General features: G+C 46.2%; 1 protein-coding gene across 1 annotated transcript; it reads left to right on the forward strand.

Moving 5' to 3' along the window:
• Positions 1–393: 393 nt before the first annotated feature.
• Positions 394–24,861, forward strand: NME9 (NME/NM23 family member 9). The gene is made up of 12 exons (XM_045503520.1): positions 394–547; positions 861–897; positions 7,374–7,431; positions 11,624–11,727; positions 12,791–12,862; positions 15,209–15,325; positions 16,586–16,661; positions 19,283–19,365; positions 19,657–19,749; positions 20,669–20,823; positions 22,481–22,617; positions 24,616–24,861. The coding sequence occupies exons 2-12, from the start codon at positions 865–867 to the stop codon at positions 24,678–24,680; spliced, it is 993 nt and encodes a 330-aa protein (XP_045359476.1). The 5' UTR covers positions 394–547; positions 861–864; the 3' UTR covers positions 24,681–24,861.
• Positions 24,862–26,093: the final 1,232 nt, after the last annotated feature.

Consider the following 26,093-nt stretch of genomic DNA (forward strand, 5'->3'; position numbering starts at 1 on the left):
ACGTAGACTACTCACACCTTGTTTGTAACTGTTTTCCATTTGTTCCACTTGACTTTCATGCATGATTTTGCATTTGTAATTTTGTATTCTTTGTTAAAGGGAATCCCTTCAGATTCCTCAAAACCTGGAGCCATCCCTGCCTGGCATGCATTACGTACCAACAGAAACGCTGCACACCAGCTCTGGTTGGGCAGGAGGGATGCAGAGCTTGGGGACTCAACCATAAAGTACAGGAGTGCCCCGGGTCTCTGCTGGGCGGATCCCAATCCCCAGACACTGACAAACGTTTCAGCCAATGGGAGTGTTCCTACAGAACAATTCTGACAGCAAGGGGGCGGGGCTGCCTCCCGCCTCTCAGCGGGGCCCACAGTGGGCGTGGCTTACGTATACGCCAGTTTACTACCTGGACGTTTACGCTTTGTTGCCCTGACGACTGTGGCTGGGTCGCCGCAGACTAGATTGGAAACTCGCTTGCAGCGCGTCGAGGACAGTGTACCTGTCGAGAGATCGTCGCGGTGTCTCAGTTTCCCGGGAGTACACGGCAGCAGTAAGGATTACAGGGTTCCGTGGCCTTTTCCTGCCTGAATTCTTCGCCAGGAGCTCTGATGCCTGAAGGGCTGCGTCGCAGGCTCCCCGACTCCATGCGGGGAGGGGTCTTGGCAGAAAACCGTCCGGAGAGCCACGACCCTGCGGGCTGCGGGCTCCACTTTCCCCGTGGGGTGTTCATTTTGCATCAGGGCATTTCTTTGCTGCCACTTATAATTACCTCTGGGTTTGTGGGTCTTCTCAGCGGTTTGTCTCCAGGCTGCTGTTGGAAACAGCGGGAGCCCTTAGTAACAGGGCTTCTGTCTTCCTTGCAGAGCCATGGGCAGCAAGAAGAAGGAAATTGCCCTGCAGGTAAGCCTCAAGGGGAGCTTGCTTCCAGCGTCTGGTGGGGGTTAAGGATCGAGGAGGATGGTGTGGAGTGAGAAGAAATGTATAAAAATGATGTTATTTGCCAGCAGTGATAGACAGTGTTCTCAAACTTGAATATTGTACCCTTCCATCTTAAAGGAAAAAAAAATCTCCACACACACAAAAAAAAAGACAACTTTTTGTGCCCTTAAAATATAAGTAAACATAACATTGGGTATAAGCTTTTTATGTTTATAGTGCTTATGCAAACCTAACCCAAACATGAATTAAAATAAAACTAAAAAGGCAAGAAAATGTGAACAAATGCAATTCGATGCTGACATATTTTTGTTGAAATATAAACGCAGCTTGCCGTGAGAATATGTTGTAGAGTTCTTTTGAGTTTGGGCATGCTTCTGTAACTACATGCTCTCTGGAGACTCAGTTCTCACCACTGCTTTTTACTATCATTTGCTTATTCAAGAAATATGTTTTGATATTTTATGTGCTACACATTCGTTGTACAGAGCACTTTACTTCATTTGCACCTGGAATGAATGAATCTGTAAGCCAGCATCTGCTTTTTTTTTTTTTTTTCTTTTTTTCCTGGTCCTAAGCAAGAAGGAGTGTGGGACACCTGAGTGCTCAATATTTCAATCGCTCAACTCCTGAGTTTGGCCCAGGTCATGATCCCAGGGTCGTGGGATCCAGCCCCCACATCAGGCTCCAGACTGAGAGTGGAGCCTGCTTAAGATCCTCTCTCTCTCTCTCTCTCTCTGCCCTTGCCACACTTGCACTCTCTCGCTCTCTCTAATTAAAAAACAAAGTGCTTTGTCATAAGCAGATCATGTTGATGATCTGTAATATGTGTACATTTTATTTTTTTTTCTTTTTATTTTTTTTCTTTTTAATTTTTTTTTTTCTTCAACGTTTATTTATTTTTGGGACAGAGAGAGACACAGCATGAACGGGGGAGGGGCAGAGAGAGAGGGAGACACAGAATCGGAAACAGGCTCCAGGCTCTGAGCCATCAGCCCAGAGCCCGACGCGGGGCTCGAACTCACGGACCGCGAGATCGTGACCTGGCTGAAGTCGGACGCTTAACCGACTGCGCCACCCAGGCGCCCCAATATGTGTACATTTTAAAGCAAACTTACAGTGTCTCTTAGTTCAGCTCATCTGGATACATGCTCAGGCTACAGGCACTTCCTGCAAAGTAGCAGTGACCTTGAGACACCTGATTTCCCTTTCATTGTCCTTCGTGGCATGAGCATGTGTTTCAAAAGCCTAGTAATTTAAAAAGGGAGAAATCAATGTCAGTGTAAGGATAGCGTGTACGAGGAGAGGGTGGGAAGAGCTTTGGAATGAAAGTCTGAAGACCTGATAGTTCTTGACTCTTCTCATAGGCAACTGACACTGGAGATAGATCAAATAGGCTCTCTTGCTATAATTTGCTCATCTGTAGAACAAGGCTGTTCAGTGCACTATCCCTAAGGGCCTTTCCAGCATTGATGCTGTAATACTCCAGAGTTATGATACTTTTCACATGCGGACATTCTGTCTGTAAATAAATTCTAAGCACCTAGTCCTACCACTTCTTGCTTTGTGAACGATTTCCTCAGCCTCTCTGAGACTCCATATCCTTTCTGTAAACAGGATAATAGATAGCCTGCAGAGTTGTTGTGACAACTGATTGGATTGATTGCTGCCTATGGTGGCTCTAAGATTTTTGCCCTATATGATTGTCTTTTCATCTGTTTATGCCCTATGTCCCGTTTGGGGCTAATACTATTTTTTGGTGACTTCAAAAAAAATGTTATTTCCCAGAGCTCTGAATTCAATGTGGTACTCCCAGTAAGGGCTCCCATTTGCTGAGGAGGAGGGTGATTGGGAGTGCATGGGGATATCTGTATAAGCATTGCCTCCACCAGGCAAGCTCCTTGAAGGCAGTGCCCTAGGGTTTGCCAGCCCAGGAACCCTGTCCTCTCTCTGGGTAAGACTATGTAGGGCTCCTTCTGTCACTGAGACGGAAATCGCAGGACATCAAGAGACAGTTTGGCCAGAATGTGCCACACGTTCCCTATTCATCCCCTACCAAATATAGGGCTTAGTCAAGTCCAGACATTTCCCATACTGTTCTGCTCCTGCCCCATTCCTGGGAATGAGATTCTCTAACTGTTCAGAGTCCTGTCTCCTGTGCTGGTGTGGCTCATTCCATGCCAGGGGCGCACCACAGAGAGTTGCTAGTGACTGACAGTTGAGCCTCTGGAAGAGACTGTTATGAGAGAGGGTGGGGGTGGGGACTCTTCTGAACCCTCGGTCACCTTTTCAGGACTACATTTGGGAGCCCAGGATGAGTTAGTCCAGCTCTCTTAGGTCATTTAAGGCATCAAGAAACTCTTCTGTTTTTTTCTTTCTTCTTTGTTTTTCATAGGAACAAAAAGCATGGAAATATGATTTCTTTAAAGATGGATCTTTAGGAGTGCCTGGGTGGCTCAGTCAGTGAAGTGTCTGACTCTTAATTTCAGCTCAGGTCATGATCCCAGGGTTGTGGAATCAAGCCCCTCATCGGGCTCTGTGCTGAGCATGGAGCCTGCTTAAGAGTCTCTCTCTCCCTCTGCCCCTCACCTGCGCTCTCTCCCTCTCTGAAGAAGAAGAAGAAGAAGAAGAAGAAGAAGAAGAAGAAGAGGAGGAGGAGGAGGAGGAGGAGGAGGAGGAGGAGAAGGAAAGGAAGGAAGGAAGGAAGGAAGGAGAAGAAAGAAGAAGAAAAGAAAGATGGATCTTTAGTAAAAGGTTTGCAGATATTACATGTTTCCAGCTCTTTTAACGGGACAAAGACCTGAGCATACCTATATTAAGAATGAGTGGTAATTGTCATGGTCTTTTAATTTTTATAGTTTCAAATTAGCCCTACCAAAACTTACTAATTACAAAGGGAAAGAGAATAATTTCACAGTGCAGAAGACTCATAGACCACCTTAAGTGATTAAAGTGAATATCAACAAGAAGGGGGCAGATCGAAATTGTGTGTCACCTGATAGGATGCCATGAGAGAACACTCTTCTGCTTCTCTGATGCTCCAGCCCATCTAACCAATTCCAACCAACCCAGAGCTGCACAGCCTGGATCTAATCAGGGAACATCAAACATGCCTGAACCGAGGGACGTTCTACAACATTATTCCCTCATAGTCATCACAAGCATCAAGGTCATGAAAATCAAGGAAAGACTGAAGAACTCTTCCTGACTGAAAGAGACTAATCCAGCAGATGATTCCAATGAGATCCTTTGCCATTCAGGACATTATTGGGATGATTGGTAAAACCTGAATGGGATCTGAAGATTTTATATTAATAATCTATATCAGTGTTTATTTCCTGACTTTGATGGTTGTATTGTGGTTATATAGGGTAACGTATTGAGGGATCTTGATATATAAGATTGGTAATTTAAATTCAAATAATTTCAAAATAATTCAACTTATTTAATAATTTAAATAATTCAATAAGTTCCTTTGAAAAATTTTAATGTTTATTTATTTTTGAGAGAGAGAGAGAAAGAGCACGAACAGGGGAAGGGCAGAGAGAGAGGGAGACACAGAACTCGAGGCAGGCTCCAGGCTCCGAGCTGTCAGCACAGAGTCTGACACAGGGCTCAAACTCATGTACTGTGAGATTGTGACCTGAGCCAAAGTTGGAGGCTTAACTGACTGAGCCACCCAGATGCCCCTCAAGAAGTTCTTCACACTGCCCTTGCAAATCTTCTATAAGTTTGAAATTGTTTCCAAAAAAGACATTATATAAAAATGTACACTATTAATAATGTACTATGTATAACATAATATGTATTTCTCCTTGAATTTCATTTATGATGGAAACTAGAATACTTTACAGATAAGAGAAAAATGTGAAGAAATGGCAACAAATTCAAATGCTAATTATTTCTGATGTTGATGTTTGGATATATTTAGCAAAAGATGTGCAAAACACATACACTCAAATAGCACAAAACATTGCCTGAGAAATTAAGGAGGATTTAATAAGTGATGAGAAACATGATGGTTGTGGACTGGAAGACTCAATGTTGTTGCTAAGATCTATTTTTTTCCAAATTGATTCAGTGCAATCCCATATAAAGTATCTGCAGGAGTTTTCGTAGAAATGGACATTTCTAAAATATATGCAGGAAAGTGAAGGACCAAGAATAACCAAACAATCTTGAGAAAGAAGAACAAATATGGAAGCCCCACACTGCCTGATTCCAAGACTTTTTACAAAGTTACGGTAATCAGAATAGGGTGGTGTTGGCAAAAGAATAGAAAATAGGTCAATGAAACAGAATAAAGTCCAAAATAAACCCATGCTTATGTAGTCAACTGTTTTTCAACAAAGATGCCAAAGCAATTTAATGAGAAAAATAAAAGTTTTGCAGAAACAAATGTACCTCTACGTGGAAATAAAATTAACGTCAATCCTTCCCTCACAATCCAGACAAAAATTAATTTCAGGTAGCTCACAGACTTAAATGTGAAAGCTTAAATTATAAAGCTTCTGGATTGTAAGAGCATCTTTGTGATATAGATACACTCTACAATCAAATAATACAAAGGCCAACAGTCCAAGAAAGAAAATGGACAGACCAGTGGGCATTTCTCAAGATACATAAATGATAAGCACACTAAATAGTGCTTATTTTAATAAATGCTTATTTTTAAATAAGCATTATTTAATAATTTACAGTGCTTAACACCATCAGTCATCAGGGAAATGAAACTACAGCCACCATGAGATACTGCTACATTACCATTATTGTGGCTAAAATTTAAAAGAATGACGTCACTACATTTTGGTGAGAATGTGGAGCAACCAGGACTCTTACACGTGGCTGATGAAAGTTTAAAATGGGTACAACCACTTTGGGAAAAGCGCAGGCAGTTTCTTACTAAACTGAACATACATTTGCCCTATGTCCCAGCCACGCCACTCCTTGAGCATCTACTTACTGACGACAGAGGAGAACATGAGCCCAAAAAGATGTAACAAGAGTGTTTGTAAGTCTTTGTTTATAATGGCCCCAAACTAGACGTAGCCCAAATGTCCTTCAAGCAAATTACAATACAGTCATACGATGGAATATGCTCAAGAATAAAAATGAACTACTGGCATGCAACTACACAGATGCACCCCAAATACACCGAGAGGAACCAGCACAAAACCATACATGCTGCATTATTCCATTTATAGGAGGCTTTAGAAGAGACAAATGTACTGTGACAGAAAGCAGATCAGGGTTCACCTGGGGTGGGGAGCACAGGTGACTGGGAGGAGACAGAGGAACTTTTGGGGGTGATGGGAAAGTTCTGGATTGTGATACGGGTGTGGTGACCTGGGTGAGTGCATTTGCCTGAACTCGGTGAACTGTAACTCTTTAGTTCTGCGCATTTCACTGTACATGAATTATAGCTCAAGAGCACATAAAAAGAAAAAAAAATGAATGAATCCCTCTCTGTGTATAAATTTATGTAAATGTTAAAACTTGATTTGAGTGAGCACAAAAGTTGCAAAAAGATATCTACAGTATGGTACTATTTATAGACATTTTATGGACACAAAACAATTCTATATGTTGTTTTTTGGACAAGCAACAAGAAAAAGTTATTTTTAAAAGTTGACTGAGGGGGAAGGGAAACAAAAATAATATAAAAACAGGGAGGGGGACAAAACAGAAGAGACTCATAAATATGGAGAACAAACAGAGGGTTACTGGAGGGGTTGTAGGAGGGGCGGTGGGCTAAATGGGTAAGGGGCACTAAGGAATCTACTCCTGAAATCATTGTTGCACTATATGCTAATTTGGAAGTAAATTTCTAAAAAATAAAAGTTAAAAAAATAGATGAAGATAAATAAATAAATAATAAACATTTAAAAATTTATATACAAAAAAAAAAAAAAAAAAATTGACTGAGGGGCACCTGGATGGCTCAATCCATTAAGCGCCTGACTCTTGGTTTTGGCTCAGGTCATGATCTCATGGTTCCTGGGATCAAGCCCTGAGCTGGGCTCTGTGCTGACAGCTCAGAGCCTTTGTGGGATTCTCTGTCTCCCCCTCTCTCTCTGCCCCTCTCCTGCTCACGGATGCACGTGCGTGTGTGCTTGTGTGTTCTCTCTCCGTCTCTCTCTGTCTCTCTGTCTCTGTCTCTGTCTCTCTCTCTCTCTCTCTCTCTCTCTATATATATATATATATAAATTGAGATTTTCTTAGGTTAGTGGTGATTCCTAGAGATGGAGACAGGAAGAGAGAAAAGGAGAAAGGCAGCTTGGGGAAAGAAGACAGCTTGAGCTGTGTATTTGTACCTATTTTGGGGAGAAAGGGAGGGACAGAGGGAGAGAGAGAAGTAGGTAGGTATGTGGAGTAAAGACATCAAATCATTTCCCCATCTATGCCCTCACTAATACAGCCTTTGTTCTCTTTGGTGGTAGGTTAACATCAGCACCCAGGAGCTTTGGGAGGAAATGCTCAGTTCCAAAGGACTAACTGGTAATTTAAGATAATTTTTGAGATCCATCCTTTTCAAAATTGCTAAACAGCATATTGAACCATGAAGAGAAAGGCTGCAATGAACACCATTTCCTATAATCTTGAGTTTCATAGATAAAGGACGAGGTAACTTCTTTGTGTGTAAATATATCTGGCTTGATCATCTGTCAGTTCCGGAAAGCAGTCAGTACTGTCGGAAAACAGGGTTCCCTTGTTTTAAAGCTGACTGTCAGACCCAAGTGCTGTTTAGTGTTAAGGAATGAAAACCTTTTTTTTTAAAAAAAAGTTTGTTTGTTTGTTTGTTTTGAGAGGGAGAGTTAGAGAGCAAGTGAAGGAGGGGCAGGGAGGGAGACAGAATCCCAAGCAGGCTCTGCATCAGTACAGAGCCTGAAGCAGAGCTCAGACTCACGAACCATGATCATAACCTGAGCCCAAATCAACAGTTGGATGCTCTAACCAGCTGAGCCACCCAGGTGCCCCTGAAAACCTCTTCTGATTACATGAGGCTCAAAGGGGAACGTATGGTTAGGAATGTGAGAATCTCTTGGAACTCAGGGGCTGGTAGGAGAGCCAGACCTCCCAAGGGATGGGAACCAGGGACTGCACAGTCATTAAGAAACAGCAGAGCCACCGTCCCTGGGCCTCCTCGTCCCTGTCGTCCTGTATGTTATCTATTGCTGTGCAACAATTTACCCCAAAGCCTGGTAGCTTAAAACAACGAACATTTATTATCCCACAGTTTCTGTGGATTTGGAATCCAGGTGTTGCTTAGCCTCTGGTTTGGGCTCTCCCACCAGGCTGCAGTGAAAGAGCGAGACAGAGAATGTCAAGCCCAACTAGAGTCCAGTTTGCTTCCAAGCTCCGTCATGTGGCTTTGGCAGATCTTTAAAAGTCATTTCCAACTTCATTCACGTGGCTATTGGCAGGACTCAGGATCCTGCTGGCTATTGGCCAGAGACATCAAGTTCTCGCTATCAGTTTATCCATCAGGCTACTTACAACACAGTAACTTTCTTCCCTAGGGGAAGAGGGAGAGAAGAGGAGGGAGAGACCTATGAAAGTCATAGCCTTTTTGTAACTGAGTCTCAGAAGTGACATCCCATCGCTTTGCCCTGCTCCGTTTGTTACAAGCCAGTCACTAGGTCCAGCCTGCACTCAAGGGCAGGGGGTTACACAAAGGCATAAACCCCAGGAGGCAGGAATCCCTGGTGACATCTGAGAGGCTGCCTACCACAACTGCCCCTACTATTCCTTTCTCTTCCTCATTTACCATGCATACCTCTGGGCTCCCTTTCTCTCTGTGTATCCACTCACTTCTCCCTATAAATACACCGCTCAGCCGGCTTGTCTCTGCTCTCATCTGTCCCCAGCACCACCTGCCCCAAGTGACTTCAGCATTCAAGGCCCCTCCCCCACCCCTCTCCCATGACTCAATTTTTCTTTCCAGTCCCTTCACCTACTGTTCCCTGAGATATGCCCTGAGCTCCCACCTGTTTCCTGAACATGCCACAAGTCTCCCCACTTCTTTACTTTTATCCATGTTGTTCCTACTCCCTGGAATGCCATGGCCCCATCACAACCTGGAGACATCACCCTCATTCCCAGGCCCAGCTCCAAAGCAGCTGCCTTGCATGCAATTTTTCCAGAACCTCTGCATGGTCACTTCCCTCTGGGAGTCACCTGGGCTCCAGGGTGGGACTCTGTCTCAGTCTCCACCCTCCCGCACACATCCAGCTTGGTGTGGCCCCTGTCTGGAGGAGCACGCGTGGCTTTCCCCCTAATCTCTAAACACGAGGGCATCGTCTTTTTCATCTCGGTCCGTAGCCGACTTGCCCAGGCCTGGTGCAGAGTGGGTGCTAAATCTCGCTGATTGCATCGATCCAGCAGTGTATGTGTGAGTCTTGCCACACTCCACTACTTGAGGGATTACACAGCTTTTTCGATGGTGCCAGGTCTCAACTATTTTGTGTGCGTGCCTCGTCTGTACAACCAGAACATGGCTCTAGGGCAAAACAAGCATTACCTCTCATCATTCTTTAAGAAGTTGCCATGTTCCAGGCACCCTACGTGATCAGAGCTGACATCTGCTGGGTGTGGACTCTGTCAAGCCCTGCTCTGAGCGGTGCCAGGGAATTGTGCTGACTGGAGGCAGCAGGGGCTCATCCTTCCCTTCTTATCAGGCTCTTCCTTCTTTCTAGAGCCGTCAGAAATTTGCTTCCAAAATCAACCCCTGTCTTGGAAGTCCTGCCTTCTGCTGGATCATTTTCATCTGCCTTCAAACATGCAAGTCTATTCAGATTTACACACACATTTACACACACATTACCCCTTTTCATTTTCTCTGCCATTTCTTTCCTTCCAGATGTCTTCCCTGTTTTCCTTCCTGTCTCTCAAACTGTTGCTATGCTTCCTCTCCAGTCCTGCTCTCCCTCATAACCTTGTGAAGCGTGCCTTTGTCGCCACCACTGCCCAGAGAGCCAGGGAGTGCCAGAGGAGCCGGGAAGCTGAACCATGGGTGCAAATCCTGTTTGCTGTTGTCCTCAGAGAAACCCAGAGCTTATCCTCCACCTGGATGCCCAGGAGGCCCAAATCTGTCTCCTGCCCCTGCTGGTGTCTGGTGGCCTTTGGGACCACTGGTCTTAGATTCTCTGGTTCATACTGGAAACCCAGCATGTCTAGAATCTAGTTCACTTTTCTCCCTCCCCCAAATGATCTCTCCCTGCCACCACCCAGTTCTTTTCCTCTGCCAGGCTCCAAGGTGGAGTCCTTTCCATGCCCAGGTGACTTTCACCATCCATCTTTCCCTTCCCTTTCCAAGTCTCATGGATTCCTCCCTTCCTTTCCTCCCACCCCCAGATCCCCCTCTGAGCCTGGCTTCCTCATCCCTCCCACACCCAACTTGGTTCTCGCTTTTCCCCTGCAAAACAGTGCTGCTTGGCTGAAACTAACCGATGCTCCTGAATTCATGCATCTTGTTTATTTCCTGGAGTAGTTGGAAGAGCATGTACTATGGCATCAGACAAACCTGGGTTCAAAACTAGTTCAAAACTACTCCTGCACTGGCAGCACGGAGCCTGTTTGGGATTCTTTGTCTCCCTCTCTCTCTGCCCCTTCCCTGCTTGTCCTCTGTCTCTCGCTCTCTCTCAAAATAAATATATAAACATTTTGGAGGGAAGAAAAAACTAGGTTCTACTGCTTGAAGATTTAATTATTCTTTTTTTAAACCTTGGGCTAGTTACTTCATCTCTTTGAACTTCACACAAGCTAGCACTTTTTGTGTCATGATCGGGATGGGCATGTCTTGCATGTATCTGGTGCACATGTGTTGGCTTAGCTTGCTTAGCTTTCCTTACAGGCCCTGTGGCCTAGTGCAGTCAGGCAAGAGGGTTCCCTCACACCCAGTCCTGGCACACTCCAGAGACTGGGTGGGACAAATGACCGAAAAAGTATGCAAGTTTCCCTTAGGTATCTATCAGGTACACTTTCTAGGAGAACACTGTTGATTTTATAAAGTAAATAAAACTCTCCTTTACCCAAAACAAGTGGCTTTTAATCCATCAGGGGAAAATGTCTCAACTGTGTTTATTATCAAAGCAGCTAAGAGTAGTTTGTATGCTGACAGGCCACTTACAGTGACCTCTTTCTTTTAGAATAAATAGTTTGGGGTGCCTGGGAGGCTCAGGCGGTTGAGGGGCCGACTCTTGATTTTGGCTCAGACCGTGATCTTGTGGTTCGTGGGTTCAAGCCCCACGTCAGGCTCCGTGCTGACAGTGCAGAGCCTGCTTGGGATTCTCTCTCTGTCCCTCCCCACTCTCTCTCTGTCTCTCCAAAATGAATGAATAAACTTTAAAAAAATACAGTATTAGTACACTTCAAATATTTATGGAGGGCCTGAGTGACCTTGAAAGAAGCCTGAAAATTACTTCAGGTAAAGGATCCACGTTAAGAAAACTGTTTTCTACCACACTCCATCATGTTTAGAATTCAAAACACTGAGTTCGTAAGAATGAGGGGCAGTTTGTCCGTCCCCATGCTTGCTTCTACTCTAACGGGATAATGAATCCCTTGACCATTGAAGAACCCTGCAAACAGATGTCCACTGGAGAGGAGTTAGAATTTGCAGGTATAAATCTTGCCTGATGTGGTGAATGCTGGTGCCCACTGATCGTTCCTGCTTCTTGGTTCCATGTAGTTGTCGACGTCTATCAAGGGTGGTGTGGCCCCTGCAAACCCGTGGTGAGCCTCTTCCAGAAGATGAAGATCGAGGTTGGCCTGGACCTTCTGCATTTTGCCTTAGTAAGATCCTCCCCCAGCAGAGCATCATACAACACTGTAAAATAATTAAACACTTAAAAGCAGGAACAGGAATCAGGAGCTGCTTTTTCCAGATCATTGAAAAGGCATCGGTTATGAATTTTTTGGTCATCGGTCATAGATGCTTACAGTTTCTCTAGAGATGAAGATTCCTACCCCCACCCCCGCCTTTCTGACAATCACTCTGGGCTTGGGCATCTCTTGACCCTGTGCACAGGGAAGGGGTCCGTGTCACTTAACACGTGTGTTCCTTCTGGCTCATCAACACTGTACACTCTGAAGTCTTATTCCCAGAGCACGGCATTTGAAGATCTCTGTGCTCTGCTCCATCATGGGGAACTTCTAGCAAATATTCACTTGGATGAATGTATGGAAATGGGAATAAGTTCCAGAAAAGTGTGCAAGAGACGATCGATATGCCGCATGGATTAGAGGTGCATAGGCAGACCACAGGAGAAAATATACGTACACTGACCTTCTGACACTTCTGGAGAGAGTGTGGGAGGGAGATGGCTGCATGGGGAAGTGTTAGGCCCCTGCACAGGGTTTATCAGACACCGAAGGCAAAGTCTGGGGACTTTCATTGCTGGCAGTAGTAGGATGTCAGGCAGTGGAGCCCCCTGGTTTGGAGCAGCAGCTGGCTGGGGAGCAGGAGAAACCCTTGCTTCCTCCTTGTCTTATTCTTCAAAAAAGCACACCGTCAACAAGTTTTACCGATATGTTGACAGCAAAGTTATTCTGATGAAAAGACCTTAGAAGGAAAGGCATGAGAGCAAGCCAGGGCCTCACCTGGTAGGGGCAGTCACAGTGTGTATGTGAGTGGAGGGAAGGGTGTGTGTATATGAGTGTTTATGTGTGGGGTGGTGTGTGTGTGGGGGATATGTGTGTATATATACATGGCCTGTGTGTGTGTGTGTGTGTGTGTGTGTTTATGGGGATATATGGGGTGTGTGCCTGTGTGTCTATTATCCTGTGTGGTTCTCCCACCATCGTGCCCCTGCGTCCCTGGCACCCCAGAGCCCTCCTGACAGCTTGTTTTCTTTAGGCAGAAGCAGACTGTCTTGATGCCCTTGAAAAATACCGAGGGAGATGTGAGCCGACCTTTCTGTTTTATGCAGTAAGTATATTTTCAGAACCAGAACCAGAACTTGTGCAGATCATTAGGGTTCAGAGGGAGGCTTCTCACTGAAAGTCACCAAGTGGCTTCACTGATCCAGACAAGTGAGCATTTTCTCCTTGACTGCATTTGTTATTTGGGGTGAGGATAGATGTACTTAAGTCAGGGTAATGCAGGTCCCTGCCTAGGATGGTGGCCTTGCTCGTTGGTGGAGGGGGCTGGGAAGACACAGCTCCTGATGGTCACTCTGGGCTCAGCAGCCTTCCTGACTGGCTGTACGTGGGAAAGAACAGGAGTCACTCAAATGCGTATGCTCCTGGCTCATGGACACTCTTGACTGATGCTTCACAATCAGAGCACGGGGTTTCAAGATTTCTATTCTCTGCTCTATAAGAGAGGAGCCTTCAGCAAACGTATTCCTTTAATGGGGTAGACAACCTCCGCATTCACTTTTATGTAACCATAAGATGTGAAGATATGTTTACAAAAATTCGGAAATGAAAGGGACTATTGTGGAAAGCCAAGTAGCTCAGTATTTTCAAAAACAATTTGGATGTTTTTGGGTGTGACATCCGTGCCCTGGCCCCACGCCCCTCAGGGCCCACCACCTCACACCTGGCTTCCTAGCTGAGGCCCTGAAGGCAACTGACTGGTAGGCTACTCCTGACTCCCGCCCCTGCCCTGTACAGTTGGGGGAACTGAGGCCGACCCACTCCCATCTCCTGACAGCCAGGCCAAGGTTGTTTAGCTTGGAAACCTTTGGGCTCCTGTGCTCAGCGCTGTAAGCATTCCAAACTGGAAGCTTATGGTAAACATTATTTGAGCACTGATTTTAAATTTATTTATTTTGAGAGACAGATATAGTGCAAGCAGGGGAAAGGGAGAGAGAATCCCAAGCAAGCTCTGCACTGCCAGCACAGAGCTTGATGTGGTGCTCGAACTCATGCAACAGTAAGATCATGACCTGAGCTGAGACCAAGAGTCGGAGGCTTAACCAACTGAGCCACGCAGGTGCCCCCGCTGAGCGTTGATTTTTGATGGAAGACTACAGTTATGTGCTGAAACATGAGTGGGGATGGCGGGAGAAGTGGGAAGGAGCCAAAGTGACAGCGGAGCACAGGTGCAGAAATGGGATCTGTCACAGGGGTTTGCTTGAGCCTGTAGTGATTAAGGTGTAAATCATAAATCATATCGGACTGTGGGAACAGGTGCCAAGGCAGCAGGCTCCAACCTCTCACCCTCTTGAGGGCCACTGAGGGGCAGGGTGGAAATGGGGGAGGCCCACTTTCTGCAAGCTTCTGTGAATAATATGCAGAGACTGCCAAAAAGGTCAAAACAGGGAACTTATGTCACCCCAAATGGCACCTCCACTGTGAAGTCTCCTTTGACCACCCCAGGTGGAGCTGGGAATCCCTTCTTGCCCTGAATGCCAAGCATCCTGTACATTTCCCTTTTTTAAAAAATTTTTTTTAACGTTTATTATTGAGAGACAGACACAGAGCGTGAGCAGGGGAGGGGCAGAGAGAGGGGGAGACACAGAATCTGAAGCAGGCTCCAGCTCTGAGCTGTCAGCACACAGCCCCCACGGGGCTCGAACTCACAAACTGTGAGATCATGGCCTGAGCCGAAGTCGGCGGCTTAACCAACTGAGCCACCCAGGCACCCCCTGTACATTTCCCTCTTAAAGCAATGATCGTATTCTATTGTAATTTTTTCTTTGATATCACCACCTCTCTACCCCTTGACTTCCCAGTCATTGAGGCAACTAAGCTTTTCAGGTTTAGTGTTCATATCTGTTGCCTCTATCTTGGTGCTTGGCATAGCAAGTGCTCAGTAGACATTTGTCCAGTGGACAAGCCACGTATAGGCCACATTTCATCACTCACGACCTAGTGTGCCCTGCTCGTCCCTTAACTAGCTCTCCCCCTCCCCTGGCATTTTCCTGAAGCTTTTTTTTTTTTTTTAATGTTTATTTATTTTTGAGATAGAGAGCATGCAGGAGTCAGCATGAGCTGGGGAGGGGCAGAGAGAGAGGGAGACAGAGAATCCCAAGCAGACTCCGTGCTGTCAGTGCAGAGCCCTATGCAGAGCCTGAGGTGGGGCTCGATCCCTCTAACAGAACTGTGAGATCATGATCTGAGCCAGACGCTTAGCCGCCCATGTGTCCCTCCCTGAAGGAAGTTGAAAGGAGAGGCCTGGGGTAGAGGGCAGAGAAGCGGATGGCGGCCTCGACCTTGGGCTTGCTCCTAAGCAAAACTCCTGGACACTCACAGTCTCTTGGAAGAGAGTGAGATCTGTGCAGACAAGGTCAAGTGGTCTGAGTAGCGTGTGTGTACCATGTTCTAGGGCGGAGCACTGGTGGCGGTGGTTAGAGGAGCAAATGCCCCGCTACTGCAGAAAACCATCCTGGAGCAGCTGGAGGCTGAAAACAAGGTGCTGGCTGAAGGCTGCGAACGGAAAGTGGTAAGGAGCACTCCCAGAGCGGCAAACTCCGTGTTTTTGTTCCCTCCCCCACTAATTCTCCTGGAGCTGTCAGTGGAAAGCTTCATTAAATGCCTCCCTCTGGGGGCCCTTGAGGGCTCAGGGGGAAGCATTGGCATGGGTTTTAAAGGCTTCTTTAAAAAATCGTTTTAAATGTTTTACTTATTTTTGAGAGAGAGAAAGAGAGAGCACGAGTGGGGAAGGGGCAGAGAGAGAGGCAGACACAGAATCCGAAGCAGGCTCCAGGCTCCGAGCTGACAGCACAGCTGACACTTAACCCAATGAGCCACCCAGGTGCCCCTGAAAGCTTTCTTTTAAAAAAGCTGCCCCCTTCTTCCAAAACACTTGATCTTCATTTATCTATGTCCCTCTCATCCCCCACTTCAATTCTTAACAGGGGTTTCTAGAACCCTCACAATGAGTTCAGAAATGAAAATAAAGTTATGGAGTCAAGTAGTGGATAGGAGAAGTCAGCCTCAGGGTGACTCACCCCTGGTGGCCTGCCTTCACCTCCCATTCCTGAAAGGTTTACTTGTGATCCCCCCGAGGGTTTGTTTCTTTAGTTTAGAAATTAAGCTGTCATTCACATGAGAAATAGGATCAGCATAACTTGTGATTTTGATAATTTCCACGATAACACAGACTACAAGTTTTTCACAAATAAGTGGCTGCCTTTGAAAATCAACACCACCTTAGATAGAGGTATTTCCTGGTGCTTTGAGCTCTGTCCAACGAGCCTTAACGTAGCTTAGTGTTCGTTTTTCAAGTTTTCATATTCAATTCCAAGTAGCAAACCCCTATTTTTATAGAGTGGGTTAGAATCAATCATATTTTTTCCCCAGAAAATCATGCATTTTCCCTGTGGAGGGAGAATGATCTCTGTCTTTACTACTTCCTTGCATGGTGCAGCCAATTGCTTAATATTTCCTTGCGTGTCGATTCTTCCTTCGTCTTCTTGCCAACTCTCAATTTCATCTTTTCTACTTGGCGCTTGTGGAAATGGACAGAATCTAAACCTTAAGATCAGCATAGATTTCTTTGTCTTTGAACACCCTCACCCCCACCATCATCCGGCCACTAAAAAGGATCTTGTAAAGTTTCCAAGGCTGATGATCTTGACCTCCTTTTTTTTTTGGTTCTGCATTTTGGGCCTTTGCTTTTTTGGCTTCTGTAGGTTTCTGAAGGTCTTTGTGGTAATTTTAATTAGCTAACTACTTTCTGTTTGTGACCAATTTGTCCTAGATTAGAGACGAGGCTCTGTCTGATGAAGATGGATGCTTCACCTGTGACAAGGACAGTGGTGACGATGAGGACATGGGTGAGTATAGAGCCAATAAGCAAGGTGAAAAGGCAAAGCAGACTCAGATTTTTAAATCTGAGTTTTTAAAAACCTTATGAGTAGGGGTGCCTGGGTGGCTCAGTTGGTTAAGTGTCCGACTCTTGATTTCAGCTCAGGTCATGATCCCACAGTTTGTGGGTTCGAGCCGTGCATCTGGCTCTGCGCTGACAACTCGGAGCCTGCTTGGGCTTCTCTCTCTCTCGCCCTCTCTCTCTGCCCCTTCCTTGTACTCTCTCTCTTTGTCCTTCAAAATTGATAAACTTAAAAAAAAAAAAAAACACCTTATCAGTCATCAGTGTTTTGGGCAATCTGAATTCTGGGAAGATTAACCATGAAACATTTTGTTTCCGATCACCTAACTTCAAACACAGTGTCAGATCTCCCTTCTGCTCTTTCTTGGCATCTTCAGCACCACGAGGACTTCAGCTGATCATTCAAGTATAACCAGTATGACTTTCAAGGCAATTACCATGCATCAGGTAAAGTTCCACCTACTAAAATGGAGGGTAGAATTTCAAGCAGTGATGCTGGTGTTGCCTTGGTCTTCATTTGAGCTAAAGAGCTCACTTCGTATTTTCACCTTTTTTTCTAAAGTGTCCAAAAGTCAGCTGTACCGAACACCTTCTCACCCCACAACCTCGCACCAAGTATCAACTCATGGATTTCACACTCCTGGGCCTCACAGTTATTCCCGAACCTTTACTATGAGAGAACAACTTGACCTGACAGAATGGAAAGCAGGAGTCAGAAGGGCTGTTGCTGGAAGGCAGCTCTTGACAGTAACCGGGGCTCCGGGGGAAAGCAGCGCTGAGTTCAGGAACCGAGGTGGAAAGAGAAGGAAGATTTTTATCATCGCATGAAGTAGAAAGGCTGTTTATGGGTGTATGGAGAATGAGGACTGTTTGAGTTGGATGCTAACAAGGAAAGAGGCACAGTTCAGGAAAGCAAAAGAACTTCACGTGGGGAAAAAAATCAGTGTTTTGCAGGAAACACTTGTTGCCTTTTTTTTGGATGATCTCCTCTTCCCTCTCTCATTATATCCTCTCAAATCAAGTCTCTCTGCCTAGAAAATACCAGAAAAGCCTGCCCTTGCCCTTAGCCTTCCTCTCCTCCATGCCTGAGTTTCCGGAGCCTCCCTACTCCCTGGGCCACCCGTCACCTCTGGCTCCTGCCTGACCCGCTTCACATGGCCCATGTGCCTGCTTCTCTCTGGTGCTCACAGGGCACCAGAGAGAAGTGATGTTCCTAGTGCCAAATCCCAGGACCGGTGTCCAGTCATATCCCACAGCCTCTCTCTGAGGACTTGGATGATTTCACAGCGTCTTCTCTTTTGGTTTCTGAGATGTCATGACTTTTCTCGTTTTCCTTCTGCATCTCTGGCCTCTCCACAGCCTCCCCATTCATTGGCCTTTTCTCATTTTCTCCCCTTTCAAGCTGGACATCTCTGGGCCCTGATCTGACCTCTTCTGTTCTCACCCTCCACCCCTAGGGAATCTCACTAATGGGTCAATGTATAAAGGATTCATTTTAAGAATCCTTAGAGTACTAAGGGTACATGGGACATCAGAAACAATACAGAAAAATGGATAGATCTGTGGTTTAAAATGATTCACATCTTTGCAGTGTATATGTTCTTGTGATTTCCAGAGTAGGAAGCTTTCCTCAAATGCACATACTATCATATTTCATTGCCATACAACAGATATAAAAGCTAATAACAGAAAATAGGTTCCGGGGGATACAGAGTCTGTGGAGAGTGTAGGTAGCTCACCAAGGCCAAGTTCATACAAACAGGAGTGCAGTAGAGATGAGCTTATGGACTGGACATGGGGGGTCCCCTACAGCTTTCTGCAGGCCTGAGTAGGGGCTACAATCACATGCCACCTCTCTTGTTGTCACAGCTGACTGGACCTGTGGACATTGACCAAAAGACAGCCATTAGGACACTGGTCATGGAACTATGGCTGCTATCTTGGCTCCAAACAACGAGCTGGCCAATTTGGTCTTCTCTCAAAAGAATCTGTAGAGATAGAGGAGATGGTAGTTGCAGTTTGGTAGAATTTGCTGGCGCTGAAAAGTCATGGACTCAGGGCCTGGGGAAGTGATTGCTGCCCACATGCCAGCAAAGGTAAAGGAAGCATTGGTGAAGGGGCCAGTGGAGGGAGAGGAGAAGACAGCAGACAGCACTTAGAGGCTAAGAATCAGGACAGGGTGACAGGAAGGCACAACGGAGGCCAGGCTTGTGTGACCTCGACTCCAGGTGTCTCGGACTCCAAGCCATCTCTTTCAGTTGTTTCTGGGGTTCTGCTCCTCAGTGGTCTCTGATCTTTTCCCCCTTTCTTCCCCTCCTCCTTCCCCACCCCCTCCCAGCCCCCTTCTCCCACGTTCCTGTCCCTTGTAGCCAGGTTGAGGTCTGGAGCCAGACCTGCGCCTCTACTAGAGTCCAAGTGTGCAGAGGCACAGTCAAGAGGCCAGGGGGGCGGGGGGACCCGGGAGCTGAGTGCAGAGGCAGCATGGTCCCTGCGGATGGTCCCCTGAGAGCCTCAGAGATGGCTGCTGTGAACCCAGCACCTGAGAGCACCATCCTCGGCTTTTTGCAGCGCCATGGGGGAAGACCTGCACCTTGGCCATCATTAAGCCAGACGCAGTGGTCCACGGAAAGACTGATGAGATTATTATGAAGGTAAGAGAGACAAAGCTTCCCGACAGACACCCTCATGTCTCTCTTCTGGTGGAGAAGCAGGGGCGGACATGATACAGCCGTGTGCTGGTGGGAAAAGAAGGCTTCTGAGAAGCTTTAACTACAATTCCACTTAAGTAAGTTAAACATTTTAAATCCATTTAGGACAGATACGAAGAGGCAGAGGGTCTCCGCTTTTAATGTTACCTTTCCCATTATCTTTTACTTCTCAACACATTTAGATATGAATTTGGGCTTGATTTACCCTTTCATCATGTATGTGTCTTTCTACAGATCCTGGAAGCCGGTTTTGACATTCTAACAAATGAAGAGAGAACCATGACAGAGGCAGAAATGCGACTTTTCTATCAACACAAAGCTGGGGAGGTCAGCTCATCTGCTTTCATACATCCGACATAATCTCATTTCTTTCTTTCTCCAACATTATGTTTATAGGTTATTAGTTTGGGAGAAAGCAGAGTATTACGAAGAACAAGAATATGAATTTGCTCTCAGAATAATGATTATAGCCTTTATCAGGTTAAAGTTCTTTGGTTGCAAGGAAGAGATTTTGATTCTAACTTAAGTAATAAAATAAATAATTTACTGGAAGGCTACTCCATAACTCCCAGAACTGAAGAAGACAGTTGAAGGACTTGAATAAGAAGGTGTTGGGGAGAAGGACCAAGACCTTAGGAGTGGAGTTCCATGGACAGTCACTTTTAGGTGCTGCTGTTGGACAACTCAGATTCAAACACTTTCTTCTGCTTATGACTCCCCTGCTTGAGAGGGAGGCCTGGCCAACCTAGCTCGGCCATATCCCCCCTCTCAGGTGAGATGTGTGTGTCTGGTGGGGGTGGGGGGAAGAGGCGTCATGGTTGTCAGCCAGGGTAGGCCAAGTGAAATGAGCAAGGGCTGCTCCCCAAAGGAAAACCTGCTACTTGAAGCATCAGGAAGGGTTGCAAGACATTGCAAAAAATGCCTTAGCAACATCCCTCCCCCTGGCTATCCAGCATCCACATCAGTTCAATACACATGGTCTCTTAAATGACCATACCTAACTTGTTAGTCTCACGTAACAAAACAAGTCAACTCAAAGTCTCATCTTCCTGCCTTTGCCTTCATCTGGGCTCTCTGGGTGTGGTTGGTCATCACCACCACCCCTCCCTGGGCCCTCCGTGCACATGCTGGCTGGTGGCAAGGCTGCTCACTGAACCCCTCCTGTCCTGTGGAGGGATGGGCCCACTGACCCACTGTTGGCCCCAGGGCCCCTGACCCAGGTCACTGTTTCTTCTCCTTGTGCTAGGAGGCATTTGAGAAGCTGGTGCATCACATGTGCAGTGGACCGAGCCATCTCCTGATACTCACCAGGACTGAGGGCACTGAGGATGTGATCACTGCCTGGCGAATGCTCATGGGGCCCTGTGACCCTGATGTGGCAAGGAGGGAGCAGCCTGACAGGTGACGTCACCAGCTGTGGTCTTTTCATTCATCTTAAAACCTGAACCCAAGGAAGCCAAGAGCCCTGCCCTGTATTCAGCCCTGAATTCCCCCTTTATATATATTTGGAGAGACCCTGAGAGTTACACATTTGAGGCGGCCCTGAGGAGGCCTCTCCCTCTGATCCAGTCTTCACTGTTCTCTCTGCAGCCAGGTTTCCACAGTGTGATCCCAGAACCACACGCACAACTCATCCAGGAAATACAGATTGCAGGGCCCCACCAAAGCCTGCCAAGCCAGAGACTCTGGGCAGGACCTAGGGGTCGGCATTGCAGACTCAACCCCCTCTACCCTCCTCCCCTCCCAGGGTGTCCTAAGGCTCCCTGGAGTCTGAGCACCCTGTTCTGCACACTGCACTAGGCTGCCTTGGCCCTGTATTTAGCCTGACATTGCCAATGCCAAATCCACGGTCTTGTCTTTGAAGCTAAGAGAAGCTCAGCCAACAGGAAAGAAATGAGCAAGAGACTAAGTAACTGCAGCTGTACCTCGTAGTTGTCAGGGCCAGAACATTCATATATGAACATTCATATGTGGGATGAGTAAGACAGCCCAGGGTTCAGATCCTAGGTTGCTGCATATTCAGTCAAGTCCTTTCTCTGAGCCTCAGTTGTCTCCTCTGTAAAATGGGATCACGATGCCTATCATGGGAGGCCACAGTGTTGTAGTTAAGAGCACGTCCTTGGGCCATGCATTAATCCCTCTGTGCCTCAATTTCTTCATCTCAATCATGGGTGCTACAATGCCTCAGACACCGATGTGAGGATTGGATGTGTATGTGTGAATTTATATATGTGTGTGTGTGTATATATATATGTGTATATGTATATATATATGTATATATATGTATATATATGTGTATATGTATACATATGTATATATATGTATATATATGTGTATATGTATACATATGTATATATATGTATATATATATGTGTATATGTATATATGTATATGTGTATATGTATATATATGTATATATATGTGTATATATATATGTGTGTATGTGTATGTGTGAATTTATATATATGTGTGTATATATATGTGTGTGTGTATATATATGTGTGTACATATGTGTATATATATACACATATATATATACACATATATATGTGTGTGTGAGTGTATGTATATGTATATATGTATGTGTGTATATACATGTATATGAAGTACTCGAAACAGTGCTTGACACAAAGGAAGCCCTAGCAATGTTAGTATTATCTTTCGGGGTTACTGACAGATTAACTATGAACACCTACATTAAGCTCTTGGCAGGGTGCTAGTCCCTGGTGGCGCTATCAACAAAATGGCAGCTCCTGAGCTTACACCATGACTCACGCACACTTAAACTGAGAATCACGACAGAGCGTCCCTCATAGAACTGTGGCACAAATGAAATGGGATCATGTATGTGAAGCACCTGGCAACGTGCAGAGAAATCACAATGGAATACATGTCAGCTACTATCCTTGCTGCTGTTCTTGGCATTTCCAAAAGAGAGAAAGCCATTCCACAGAAATGCAGCGTGCTAACTGGTAGCTGGTGACCATGTTGCCAGAGAGCAAAACATTTCTCCTCCAATGAAACAAATGTTTCTTGTGCATTTTGCCAATGTTCCCAGTCTCCGCGCTCAGTATGGCACAGAAATGCCCTTTAACGCAGTCCACGGAAGCCAGGACAGAGACGACGCCAACAGAGAACTGGCATTGCTCTTCCCCACTTTTAAGTTTTCAGATGAAGTTCTAGAAGCCTCTCTGGGTAAGTCATTAAGGCAGTTTGGTCTTTATTACATCTGCAGCAAGTAAGCTGGGGGTGCTGATGATTATGTGGCAATAAGGTCCTGTCTGGTGAAGGGCCCATTATATAACCTCAGTAGCAGTCCTGATCTGTTTTGTAATGATGTCGCTTTTTAATACCGCATTACTTTTTTTTTTTTTTTTTGCTCCATTCTTACTTTGGAGTCATATTTTCATTGCAAAGTTACTTCTGCAGTTTCTTGTGGAAACCGCTGAGAAAATTTAACTAGCTTTCTAGAATCGTGCTCCAAAGCCAGAGGCCAGATATCACTTCCTCACTTCCTGTGTGTTTCACACACCCCACGCCAGACCCTTGGTAGGGTTGCTGAGTGGTAGATCGTTGTACAGAAGGGCCCTGAGCCTGCTGTGACTCTTGCATCCCTCAGCCCCCACTTTTTGGGAAAAGTGTGCGGGGTCATCTCCACCTCCAAATCTGGGTGAGAAACCCAAGGGGTCCAGAGTGCATGTGACTTACCTCACTCCACAACTAGAAGTAGGCCTCACTCGGGATGCCCCTGCCGCCGAGTTGGGTATCTGTGGTTTGAGCCTGAGGTGAAGGGGCCAGGGGCTAAGAATCCTGGGAAAAGCAAAGGACGTGAGGGTGGGATTCCTGGGAGAAGACTGCGTGCAGATCTGAAATGGTAACAACATACTTGTACACAAACGTTTGACTTTTAACCAATATATTTACCTAAGTGTTTGATATCTTCGCTGTCTCCTCAAGATCTGAATCTGGCTGAGTAAGAACATAGGTGGTCTGGGATGGGAGCTGGCCAGCACCAGCCCTCATTTAATCCCTGCAGCTGCCAGCAGAGGGACAGGCTGGGTGTGGAGGGCGTAGAGAGATCATGGCCAAGTGCAGCTTTAGGCGGATCAGACAGACCCAGGTTGACACACGCAAAGCCATTCCCCTCCTAGGAGGAATGGGGTGACAGTGGCACTGCTAGGGCCAGCTTTCCTCTAGGGACCCACCCTCAGAGACAGCCCATGGTGCATTCCTTTAGGTGTCCAGGGCCAGGCACATCTCTGTCCTTTTGGGGGGTAATTGGAAACAAGTAGTTTAACTCAGGGCCAAGTCTGGGGGGGGGAGGAGAGCAGCCTGGCTGGGGAATAGTCATCGGAGTGATTGCGGACAGTGTTGGGAGATCATGAGCCTGACTTCTGGGCCAAGTGATGATGAGCAAAGGGGACAATTACCCAGGGGTCTGAGCCAGACCACATTGTGGGAATAAGTGCACAGCCTCCTGGGAGCAGGACTCTGAAGCAGCCTCATCAGGGTGCTGATATTCTGCTCATTCGTTTAATGGGCCAGGCTTCCTCAGTCGTTAGGAGCACCGTGTGCTTTCCAACTTACCCGGCACTTTCTCTGCTAAGGGTCAGGGGTCAAGGGCCCTGGAGACAAGACAGTCCTGGGTTTGGATCCTGGCTCCACTATTTACCAGATGAATAGCCTCGGGAAAGTTACTTACCTTTTTTGGACCTCAGTTTCCTCATCTGTGAAATGGAGATAATGACAGACTCATTATTATCCCTGTAATATCTCCACAATAGCGATCTTCCTCACAGGGCTGTCGTGAAGATGAAAGGAGACAAAGGATATTCAAGTTCTTACCTTGGGGCCTGACCCATATTAAATGCTCAACAAATAACTCATTTTCCTATTTTCAAGATTTTTAAGCAACGTCCATACCCAACATGGGGCCCGAACTCACACCCCCAAGATCAAGAGTCACATGCTCCACCGACAGAGTCAGCCAGGCGCCCTTCATTCTAATTTTTAATTCCTGGTCCCTAACATACTTATTAGGGCCTCTGTCTGCTGTTTCCTCCACCCTGACCCCTCACTTCATCCTCTGTGACGTAGTGAGACCCCCTTTTCCTGCTTCTTCTGGTGAGTAAGAGAGAGGGCTGGGACAGGGCTAGGTTTCAGAAGTCCTGCAGAACATCTGTCGTCCCACAGGCCACGAGGCCGAAGGAGCGGTGGGCCCCACTGAGGTGCTTCGCTTCCCTGAGGACACGGACTGAGACGGCTGTGCAGCTTTTCCGGAGCATGTGACCAGGGTGAGGCCACGAGGCCACAAGATGGAATGTCTGTGCACTCCAATCAGCTGCACAGAAGGAAACCTCCAGAATTGGAACCTCTTTTCCACACCAATACTTATTTGGTTTAGCCATCTCTCATGAACAATAAACAGAATATATATACTTCCCTGCCTTATTAAATAGTATATAGAACATATATATATATATATTTTTTTTTTGCTACTTCTGGGATTTTATAAAATAAATGGACATCAGTTATTGTATCCTGGTGTGACAGGGTGTCATCTTGGGGGATAATGAGTTACACAGGACAGTGTTTCCCCAATAATAAATCTATTTATAGATCAAATAACTTTAGAGTTCAAGCTGATAACTACCAACGTGAAAACAGTACAAAAAGATTGGTTAGAACATTTCCAGGCATAGCAACATGGAGGCAGACAGGTACCAGCTTTAGTCTTCACGCTGCCTGCCCAAGCCACAGAGGCTGTCCCGCAAAGCTGCCTGACCTCCCATCTGAGGTTCTCCATGAATCAGGCCGTGTTCATAAAACAATGCTTGGGAGTTACATTTGGAACCAGTGTTCATCTCATTTTCTTGACGCTCCCTTCCCCCATTTCTTTGGTTTCTGACTCTGGCTACAGCCTAATTTTTAAGTGAGAGCTCCCAGTGGAGCCAAGTTGCCTCCAGCTTTCGCTAAATCACCTGGTTTAGCCATCCTTCCATGGGTGTGCCCTTGACAGTCACTGGAGGTATTCAGGAGAATGTTAACTATTATTACCCCCGTGAATATTAACACGGATAGCCATTCCCTCCTGCTAGTTTGCTCTGTGATCTATTTGTAAACTCACTATGCCCAGGCATCCGCTTTGCTGAGGAAAAGGCTGTGTTTGTCTACTCCCCAAGACAAATGTTAGCGATCTCCTTCTCATTTGCTGGTTTTCTCCAGAAGACTTAGCTTATGACTTGAAGTTCTTTAAATGCACAGTTAGCTCCCAGAAGACTACTCTTCTTAGGTGCATTGCTCTTTTTGCCAATATTATGTTGGCACTGGGGACAGAAGGATGAGTCAGGCTGCAGGAAATGAGTAGCAAGTCTCCCCGGAAGCTAGGAAGCCAAAGGATCTTCCATCACTGGAGAGATGAGAAATGGTGTGACCAAAGCCTCTAAAAGCAGGTGGGGGAGATGAGTAGGTGGGGGAACCGAGGCTGTGGGGGTGATGTGTGTTGTTGTCTGAGATGACCTTTAAGCCTTCCCAGGAAATAGATGGGGGCAGCGGGGCTGGGAAGGGAAGGCAGGAAGGGACACTAGAGTGGTACAGCCAGTGATGTGCTCTTTCCATCTAGAACTTGGTAGAGTATTTCTTTTCTCAGAGTCTGGAAGGCTCAAGGCAGA

The sequence above is a fragment of the Leopardus geoffroyi genome, chromosome C2 (genome assembly GCF_018350155.1).
Source record: "Leopardus geoffroyi isolate Oge1 chromosome C2, O.geoffroyi_Oge1_pat1.0, whole genome shotgun sequence".
NCBI classification, from domain to species: Eukaryota; Metazoa; Chordata; class Mammalia; order Carnivora; family Felidae; genus Leopardus; species Leopardus geoffroyi.

What these genes read in the sequence shown, in the direction of transcription:
- NME9 (XM_045503520.1), top strand. Translation starts at nt 865, where the DNA reads ATGGGCAGCAAGAAGAAGGAAATTGCCCTGCAG. An exon ending in CGACCTTTCTGTTTTATGCA is followed by an intron (nt 12,863 to 15,208) that starts GTAAGTATATTT and finishes ACCATGTTCTAG; the next exon opens with GGCGGAGCACTGGTGGCGGT. An exon ending in TGGTGACGATGAGGACATGG is followed by an intron (nt 16,662 to 19,282) that starts GTGAGTATAGAG and finishes GGCTTTTTGCAG; the next exon opens with CGCCATGGGGGAAGACCTGC.